The sequence below is a fragment of the Pinus tabuliformis genome, chromosome 5_1 (assembly GCF_031772625.1).
Source record: "Pinus tabuliformis cultivar Carrire ecotype Pingquan chromosome 5_1, CPIR1, whole genome shotgun sequence".
Taxonomy (NCBI): Eukaryota; Viridiplantae; Streptophyta; class Pinopsida; order Pinales; family Pinaceae; genus Pinus; species Pinus tabuliformis.
In genome coordinates, this window is record NC_142305.1 from 587058411 (window position 1) to 587069187 (window position 10777).

Consider the following 10777-nt stretch of genomic DNA (forward strand, 5'->3'; position numbering starts at 1 on the left):
TTTCAAGAACAAAGTGTTCTTTTCTTGACCAAAACAATCAATGGGATTTAGATAATATGTACTAGAATTGGAGGAGACAATGATGTTAATCAACGGACGATTTCTACAATCAGTCTAACTGTCCATACAATGGAGCATCCATCTACACTCCAAGATTCCTTCAATGTTGACATCGTCTTCTCAAGACGTGCTTTCTCCTTATCTACCAACATAGTTTGAAGCTTCTCATAACTAGGTGCCTTATACCCCAGAGGTCCATCATTAATAGCAAGGAACATTTGATCAAAATAAAGTGAACAATTTGCATTTAAAGGAATGCCACATGCAAGAAAAAATCTTGTTATTGCAAGATCAACACCCTCCCTACCTTTCACATCAAACATGTCATAAAGGCCACCAAGTTTAGGCTTCTTGCGTGCATGACTGGTAGTGCTTTTTGATGCTCTAGATGGCACATGCTCATCACCAATTTGAACTTCTTCATCATCAGATGGTAATTCTTCCTCATTGGAGTCATCATTTTCATCAACATTATGACATGGCTTGGAGATTGCCTTGCTTGCCTTACCATTAACCCTTTGTTTCTCTCTTTGTGCACTAGGAAGTCTAGTGGGATCATCTGGGTCTCTAGTGCAAGCATCAACACCCTTCCTTGGTATCTTCATAAAATGAGCTTTAACTTTGGTATAACTCCCTTTCCATTCAAGCTGACATAAATTGCATTTTATTATTGTTGTCCCCCCAACACCCTTTGGAGGTTTTTTCCTTTCCACATATTTCTAGAGTGGATATTGTGGATTTGATGAAGACATTCTTGATTTTGGAAATTAACCAAAATGCCAAATCTGAAAGTAAGGACATTAAAAAAAAAGATGTGGCTTGTATATACATATGCATAGATTTTTAATGCGTCAAGAAACCCTTAAAATTATGCACTGATGTTAATTAAATACAACATGGATTCCCTCTAAATGAAAATGCACCTTTTATTTATTGCTAAAATAACTACTTATCTAATGCATATCTATTGGTTCAGTGTGGAAGGGAAATTCCAGTTCTACTGGAAGGAATGCATGAAAATTTAGATGATAATATGAGGGTCAGTGGAAAGGTCAGTCGACTTCCGTTGAATGTGGAAATATTTTTTATTAAGAAGTTAAGAAACCTTTGTGAGTGGAAACCTATTGAGAAAAATCTTATAATTTAAATTGAAACCACAAGGTTAGTTGTGGCATCTACCATTGGAAGTGGATGGACCTTGCATTACCTGTTGTATGCTGCCTCCAATCTCCAACCATCTGCGCCCACCGCTAACACCACAAACTCATGCATCGTCATCCAACCTATGCGAATGGAAAATGCAAATGAAATTTGGGGGCTAGGTTATAAGTTATAAGTTATAACATGTTTTTTTTGTTTCATAAAAAAATATGTTTTTCTTTCCCCGTGCCATGGACGAACCCGTCATGTACCCATTATCAGGGTTCGACGAACTAGTTTATGTAAATGAACCCATCCCACAGTTATTGAGTGTCGGGTTCTTATGGGACGAACGCGATTCGTATGGGTTCATTTGGGATGTACCAGCTCCAGTACCCATTCGTGGGGACAAGAACCCGGGATGAGTTCGTGAACCCCACCCCCGGGTTCACGAACTCGTGCTTCACAGTAATATTATGGGCCAATACCATGAGTTATTAATACGACATGCCCAATATGACACATGTTGATATAACATTTTCTTTGAGAAGAATTAATTAAATGGGAGTAACTAACTTGGAGATCAATCTTAACCCTCAATCTATGAATGTAGTACTAAAGATATTTTGACATATTCAAGTTAAATCTCTACCATCCACTTAATAATCACTGATAATTAAATTAAAAAATTAGAAAGCCTCCTCTAAAATAGACACTCCTAATTATGAATGTTATTTATTTTTACCTTCTTCTCTTATGATATTTTATATTTATTTTGGTTTATTATTTGAATATATAGATACTATTTATTAGACATTTCAAATATTTTGATACTTTGTACATTTATTATTTTAGAGTAAATATTATGAATGTTATTTGTTTTGACATATTTTTATAAAGTTTTATGTTTATTTTTGTTTATCACTTAAATATATAGATATTATTTATTTATATATTTAGTTATTTATATTTTAAGATTTATGAAATAGAAAAAAATAAATGAAAACTATTAAACAAAAAATAAAATTCAATTTTATCTATATATAGATATAATTTATTAAAAAATTCCTGCATTTGAATATACCAATAGGTTTCTCACTTCCCTACTTTGTTTCGATAGTATTGACATCTATAGTATTAACATTTGAACCTTATAGAAAATACTCATTTAATTTCAGCAAGTACATATTTGTAATGACAAATTTCATTAAATTAAAGTTTGCATATAGCTACATCCCTGTGTTTGCAAATACAATTTTCATTTAATTGAAATTTAAGGAAAACAATATTTACATATTTATATAAATTTTATGAAGCATCAGTAAAATTTATAATTATTTATTAAGTTATTAAATTTATAATTTTAAAAGTTAAATTAATATTGACAAATATATGCCCTTCTGATGGAAGGGAGAAAATGGATAAATACCTATGAGGGAGAACTTGGGATGGAATTTGACCAGAGTAGCCGTATAATTCCCTCGTTGATGATTAAACACTTATTTTATCCATATTTACCCTAGTCCAAATTTTATTTACAACTGTCAAAAACTCTTCAATTCTCTGCGTCTACTTTTGAATTGAATTTCAACGAAGGTGTGCCTACCCTGAAAAAAGGAAAAATATCAATTTTTTACTGAAAAGTTATGCACGTATTATAAAAACGATTAAATTTTCCGTTAGCTGTTCAAAAGTCTTGCCTTCTTAACTTGATGGTGTCCACGGGTAGCGTAATTTGTATTGTATTTGTCGGTGCTTCTCTTTATTAGTGTAGTCCAACCAGCAATTGTTTTTGAAAATTTAGCGTCGTTTAATCGGGAGAATTAATGAAAATTTTGGCATGATTTTTAATGAATAATAAATTTTAAGTATTTAATGAATATTAATTTAATATTAATTTTTAATGAATAATAAATATTTGATTATATAATATTGTTATAAAAAATATTGTTTTATAATATTTAAGTTAGTGTTTTTTTGTTTTTCATTTTAGAAAAGAAAAAAAAAACTTATTTCTATTAATAAAAATGGTTACCTAACTTGTATTTGGCACAAAACTCTCTACATGGTTTTTTTTACAAAAATCGCATAAGAAAACCATTATCACTTCATCTTAAAATATCTTATTTTCTACTTTACTATGTAATATTTGCTATAATTTGTCCACATTAATATTTTAGAAAAAAATTAAAACATTATAATTTAATTTCAATAATTTTAATTAAAATTTAAAATAAAATTATCAAAAATATATTTAAAAAAATAAAAAATATAAAACATTTAAACTTTAAAAAACACTAAACTTATTTAAAAAACTCTTTCCAGGCCTTCTCATGTTTATTTTATGTCGCTCCTTTTTCCCGAATTGATATTGGTATCTATTATTATAGCTAATATTTATTTATTTATTATTATTATTATTGTTATTATTATTATTTTTTTTTATATCTTATATTATATTATATTATATATATAGATATATAGATATATATATATATATATATTTTTTAATTAATTATTTAATTATCTATTAACGAATATATAGTCATCCCCTTTCCCTAATTATTATTGTTATAACAAATATTTATTTACTTATGTTTTTATCATTATTATTTATTTATTTATTAATTAATTAGTTCTTCATAACTAATTTTTATATATATTATTATTATTTTATTATATATTAATTTTATTTATCTATTAAAGAATATATATTATTATTATTATTTTATTATTTTTTTCCGTCACTAATTTTTATATATTGTTAGTATTGGTAATTTATCTATTTATTAACGGATATATATCATTGTTATTTTCTTATTAGTATTTACTTTATTATTTCTTTCATAACTAATTTATATATATTATTATTATTTTTATTTATTTATTTATTTTTATTTATTTATAAAAATATTTTTATTTATATATATTATTATTATTTTATTATTTTTCGTCACTAATTTTTATATATTGTTAGTATTGATAATTTATCTATTTATTAACGGATATATATCATTGTTATTTCTTTATTAGTATTTCTTTCATAACTAATTTATATATATTATTATTATTTTTATTTTTATATAGATTTTTATCTATTTATTTATTTATCTAGCGAATATATATTATTATTATTATTTATTTATTTGCTGATTTGTATTATTATTATTTATTTTATTTAATTACATTTATCTTGTTTATAAATAAGTTAGGTCTTCAATTTAACTAATTCCCATTTAATAATAATTTTTAAATTATACATTTTAACTAATTGTTATTGTAAACCCCTTCTTAAATTATTTCATTTATATAATTATATATTTATATTTAGGTATGGTCATTACTATCTTCCTTGAAATAATCAATTTGACCTTTTGACTGTCCCTAAATCAAAGCTAGCCGTTAATCTAGATAGCTGTTGGAGGCGCTCATACTATTTAACACGCAAAGCTGGATCTGTTTCTTCAACTTGTCCTGACAATGAGCCACACTTGCTAGCTCGAAACGCGTCGACAAAGGTCTTTTTATATGTGATTTACGCCGAAGCTCTTCTTATAACTATTATGGATCATAGAAGTCTCAATTCAATAACATTTAAACTATTTCAAATTTTATACTAACATAAACTATTTCAAATCTTATACAAACATAAAATTTGTAAACCACCTTTCCGTATAATAAAATTGTAATTAAGATAAAAAATCTTACATATCCTGTAATTTAATTATTTTTTATTAATTCCAAAATTTGATTTAAATAGCCTTTAAAAATGGCTTTATTCCTTAAGAATAAATAAAAAATAGTTCGCATAACATAAAATCTATAGGGAAATAGTTCCAGTTTGTGTTACATTCATAGATTCACATGTCCAACGCCCCAGGAATTTATATTCGATAGTCAAAGCTTTCTTAAATTTTGAAAAGTAACTTTAATTTAATATAAAAGATTATTTAAGATGAAAAAATCTAATTTACATGACATCAAATCCTTAATTACACTGAAAACACGACATTCATAGGGTTTAGTCCAGTCGAGCAAAGTTCAACCTGTCGAAACCTGGACGGGCAGGCGTCGGAATTTGTACAAGTACTAATAATAATAATTTATTGTTTTGAGGTTTTTGCGATTAGTGTTTTGTGTGTTGTTATTTTTTGGAGTTTTTGTATCCATGATTTGTTTGTATTGAAGTTTGGAACCCTTCATCATGGCTCGTGACTCATCATCTAGATAGATCAGTAATTAAAGTTCAAGGAAATCTGTCCTATACAATTACTGATCTATCCTAACTCCTCGATACACACAAATCATGGATGCAAAAACTCCAGAAGATAATAATAAAATTAATTTAATATAAATGATAAATTTAAAAAATAATTTAATTTAAATGATACGAATCCTTCATTATATTGAAAATACCTCTGGGTTGCATGACATTCCAGCCAAGTTCACAGATCGAACCCTGGGCGGGCAGCCGCTGGAAACGATACACGATGGTCAAAGCTTCAGTAGCCCAAAATGCCATCGACAAACTGGAAGTACCGCCTGCCCAATCGCCTGCTCAGAGCTAGCACTCCGATGACAGTTCCAAACCCAATTGCAACTCCCATTCCCATTCCAGCTTTCCACGATTCCCACCAATGCATTGTCTGCTCACCGTCCTCGTCTTCGTCCTCTCCTGCACCGGAATAAGAAGTCTGATCGCTGCAGTTTCGCTGAATTTGATGCCCACAAAGCTTCGAATTCCCCCAGAATGAAGACGCCTCAAACTTTAGTCCATCTGGAATCCTCCCTGACAGATTGTTATTCGATAGGTTTAAATAGCCCAATGAGTTCAGAGTTTCCAAATTTTCGGGTATTCCTCCCCATAAATTGTTGGATGAGATATCTAAAGCTTCTAAATTCACCAGTTCCGCGAATTGGAGGGGAATGTATCCTGTAAAGTGATTATGTGATAGATTCAAAGACTGTAAACCCTTAAGATCGCTCATGCCGTCGGGGATGTGACCGCGGAGATTGTTTGCGGAGAGGTCCAGAAGAGTCACAGTGGAGAGGATGTATTTATACGACATTTCCTGACCCTTGACCATCAGATAAAGTTCTTCTTTATAGTAATTTGCGTAGACAAGCGCACTTGGCGGTGATCTTGCGAAATCTTTATTTCTCAATGCTGACAAGTTTGAGATACATGGTGGTATCGAACCTGACACATGGTTTATTGCCAGATCCAGAATTTGGAGTTGTTGAAGGTCGCAAATCTGGATAGGTATCTCACCTTCTAAATTATTTGATCTGAGGACAAGTAAGCGGAGCTTTGAAAGATCGGAGATCCATTCAGGGACTTTGCCTGATAAGCTGTTTCCACTCAATTCCAAAATTTCCAACATTGTGCAATTTCGGAGGGATGAGGGAACATTTCCAATTAACCTGTTGTTATTGATCTGCAATACCTGGAGTTTCTTCAAGTTTCCGAATTCCATCGGTATCCGCCCTTCCAAATTATTTTTTGCTACATTCAATACCTTGAGAGCAGAGCAATTACTGAAACTCGAAAGCAACTGCCCGCTAAGATTATTGGCTGAAAGATCCAGAGCCTCTAGATACTCTGTTTGCTTACAGATGCAAAGAGGAATCCGGCCCCCAAGTTTATTTGCTGCTAAAGATAAGAAAATTGAACTATGCAACATCATGCAGATTTCTGAAGGCACTGTACCTGTAAGGTTATTTACCGACAGATCAAGTACCGACGGGAACCCTGAGACAGAACTTCGTGGACGGGGAAGGCTTCCATGAAATAGATTCTCTCGTAAGTCCACCACTTTCAAAGAAGTCGACGAGTTATACAGCTGTGTTGGTATTGGCCCTTTCAACTGATTGTGTGCAAGGTATAAGCTCTCAAGTTTGGGGAGATTCCAGAGCCACGAAGGGATTTGTCCTGTTACAGTGTTACTGGAAAGGTCAAGTGTCGTCATAGAACGTTGAGTCTTCATAAAAGGGGGTAAACCCCCCTTTATTTGACAAACAGATAATCTCAATGTATCTAAATCAAATGGCGGAGTCCAGTTGGACGTGACATTCAAGGTTAATTTGTTCCTGGACAGGTCAAGATATTTCAGATTGTTCAGAGTTCGGAAATGTGACTCTGAGATTGCTCCGCTCAAAGTGTTGTGAGTAAGACTGATATAGGTCAGTTTAGACAACGATCCTAGAGATAATGGGAGAAGTCCTGTCAATTTGTTGTAGCTTAGGTCTAGTACAGTAAGCGAGTGGAGGGAGCCCAACGACTCTGGTATCATTCCCCTCAGATTGTTCTTCTGCAGTTGTAGCACGGTCAGAGATGACAAATTTCTTATAGAAGATGGTATGGAGCCATATAAACTGTTGTTTGGCATCTGGAAAAAGGTCAGGCTCTTCCATTGGCCCTGAAAAATCTGGGAAACGTTGCCAGATAATTTATTATTTGCCAAGGAAATCGATCGTATCTGAGGCATCTGAGAGAGCTCAAACGGAAGAGATCCACTGAGATTTGCATTGCTCATCTGCAAATCTATCAAACTAGTCATATTCGCTAACCAAGTAGGGAATTCGGAATGAAGAGTGTTTCTATCCAGATGGAGAGTTTGTAGGTTTCTAAGTTTCTGCAGGGAAGGGGGAATGGAACCCTTCAGTCCACAGTTTGACATTGTAACATTTAAGAGGTGGGAAAGACTACTTACTGACTGTCCCCATGAAGACGACGTTGCCGAGAGATCGACTCCGTTGAGAGAAAGATTTGTCAAGGCCGTGAGTTTAGCAAGCCATGAGAGGTCCGGACTTTTCAACTCAGAAACAGGGGAAGAGAGATCGAGTCCTGTCAAGTTATTCAGATTTCCGAGCTGCCATGGAACGGTACCTGCAAATCCAGCTGTGGACAGGTTGAGGTATTTCAAGTTTTTCAAAAGACCCATCTCTTTAGGAATAGGTAGACCAGTGAAGTTATTGAAGCTGACATCTAAATGCTCCAAGGCCGTCAAGTTAAACAGTGCAGCAGGGCGCAAGATGCCGCTCAAACTGCAATTTTGCAAATCCACCGCAACTACAGCACCGGTTCGGCTGTCGCAGGAGACACCTTTCCACTGGCAACAGCTGAAAGAAACATTCCAAGAAGCCAAACGTCCCGCGGGATCATGCAAACCGTTTTTAAAAGCCAGAAGAGATTGCATATCCTGACTCGAACAATCACCGACTTTGCCTGAAACGGTCGTAAAAATGCTGGACACAACTATCCACCCACTGAACATTTGAATAACAAAACGGAGGAGTCTTTTTCGCAGAATGGTCATCCTCCGTGGTTCTTGGTACAAGTATCTGGATTGCAGGGTGGATTTGGCCATCATAATGATTTTGTGGGAAATACAGGTCTCTCAGTTCTTGCAGGAACACACACCATACATATAAATAAACTAAAAGCTACAGCCGTCAAACATATGATGCATTTGGAAATAAACTGGATCAAAAGTAAAAGCTAGAGCCGTCCACAGAACCTCTAGGTCACTGTCACCAGAACCTCCACGGTTGGTTCATGATTAAATGTGCTCCCATCTTTTTCAGGTACGGTCCCCTTAGGAACTTAATTTACCCCGTACCAACAGTCCGTCCGTGGATCCTGATGTATCTATCGTCTTTCTCATTCTAAATACAGCAGCCGTCAGAGGGCAATGAAATTTGATTCTAAATCCTAATCTCTGAACTTTTTACCTAAGTTTTTTAAGTCGGTTGGTTATAATTTTTATTTTATTTTTTTCTCATCATTTAAATATTAGCAAATTATATAAATTAAGCGAGGTGTTTATATTCACTCGAAAATAAAATGATTGGTAAATATGGATAGGTATGAAGTTATAAAAATATCAAAATATTTATTTTATATATATTATATATATCATATTGGGAATGAAAACGATACCTCAATGTAATAGAGGCTTTTGTTATAATTTTTTTATTTTATTTTTTCATCGTTTAAATATTTGGCAAAGTTATATAATTAAAAGAGTAATTTATACTGGTTTTATTCAGAAAATAATTGGCTGGTTAATGTTGATATGTATAAATTTATGAAAAATATCAAAACATTTACTATATATATTATACTTGGATTTATTTTATGTATTATATATATCATATTTTGAATGAAAACAATATCCCATTGTAAGAGAGGGGTTTTTGTTATAAAAAAAAATCTTATAGTTTTTATATAAATTAAAAGTGTAATTTATACAAGGTACATTTTTGTCTAGAAAACAAATGGTTGGTAAATGTTTATATGCTTGAATTTATAAAAAAATATCTTAAGAAACTTGAAGTGGGTGGGGAAAATAGCAATTATTCCACCCAACCACTCAAGCCAAACTCAATTAACAAAAAAACCATTTACTCTAGCATACATCTCATATTACTAATATTAAAAAAAATCATAAAAATTAAGTAAATTATAAATTTATTTTAAATTATTATTATTATTAATTAAAAGAAATTTAGTATATGAGTTAAACATATATACATTTTAAAAAATATTTATAATATTGTTAAATTTATAATATTCTTAATTATGGAGATTCACCCCACTTTACCATGAAAAATTTGAATTTGTAAATAGTCTTCGCTACAATACTATGGGTCAATATCATGGGTTATTAATACCACATGCCTAATATAATACATGTGACATGACGTTCGTTGGGGTTAATGCAATTGGCAATGGCCGTGAAAATGAAGTGTCACCTAACCAAAAGTATTGGGTTCAAATCTTGTGTAATCCCCAAGAAGAAAGTCGGGGCATACGAAGAGTTGGGAAGATAGTAGGCCCAAGAAGATAGTAGGCTGATAGTAGGCTCAGGAAGATAGTAGGCCCCCGAGAGGTTTACTTACCTCGGGCTAGCTGCTAGGTCCTCTAGCTTACAAAAACAAAAAATACATGTGATATGATGTTTTCTTTAATTAAATAATCTTAAAAGAATTAATTAAAAGGGAATAACTAACTTGGAGATAAATCTGAACTCTTGATCTATAAATATTACTAAGAATATTTCAACATATTTTGACTAGAATAAAGATATTTTCCCACTTAATTTAGGTAAGGATGAAGAGATTTTTCACTTTTCTTAGCTTTGGTCAGAGATAAGATAGTCGTTGGAACAATCCAAATGCCTTCCCCACAGATAAGACAATTGCGAAAAGAAATGCACCGCGACAAATCTATATGTGATGTTTGAAAGAAGCTAAGAAGCATTCCACTCCAGAATGACCATGTTTTCTGTAGATAATTGAATATACAAAACTTTTTATTACGCATCCAAATTTCCCATGTCGAAAGCCTCATATAAGAGCAAGAAGGTTAGTTTTGCTAAGAAGAGAATGAGAGGAAGGAGGTTCATGTCGAAATTACTCAATTAAGGCAGGGCCAAAGGATATGGAGCCTAAAGCAATAGATGACCATAGGGGGGCACATTGGGAGCTGCAAATTGTTCATCTGTTGCTATGTTAATTCGTGTCGTGGACCTACCTATCTGAGGTTTGGTGTTAGCATTCCTTTTCCTTTTAT

General features: G+C 32.4%; 1 protein-coding gene across 1 annotated transcript; it reads right to left on the bottom strand.

Moving 5' to 3' along the window:
- Positions 1 to 5576: 5576 nt before the first annotated feature.
- LOC149166211 (uncharacterized) lies at positions 5577 to 8819 on the bottom strand. The gene is made up of 2 exons (XM_089432492.1): positions 7914 to 8819; positions 5577 to 7736 (listed from the first exon to the last, which is right to left on the bottom strand). The coding sequence occupies exons 1-2, from the start codon at positions 8571 to 8573 to the stop codon at positions 5703 to 5705; spliced, it is 2694 nt and encodes an 897-aa protein (XP_089288618.1). The 5' UTR covers positions 8574 to 8819; the 3' UTR covers positions 5577 to 5702.
- Positions 8820 to 10777: the final 1958 nt, after the last annotated feature.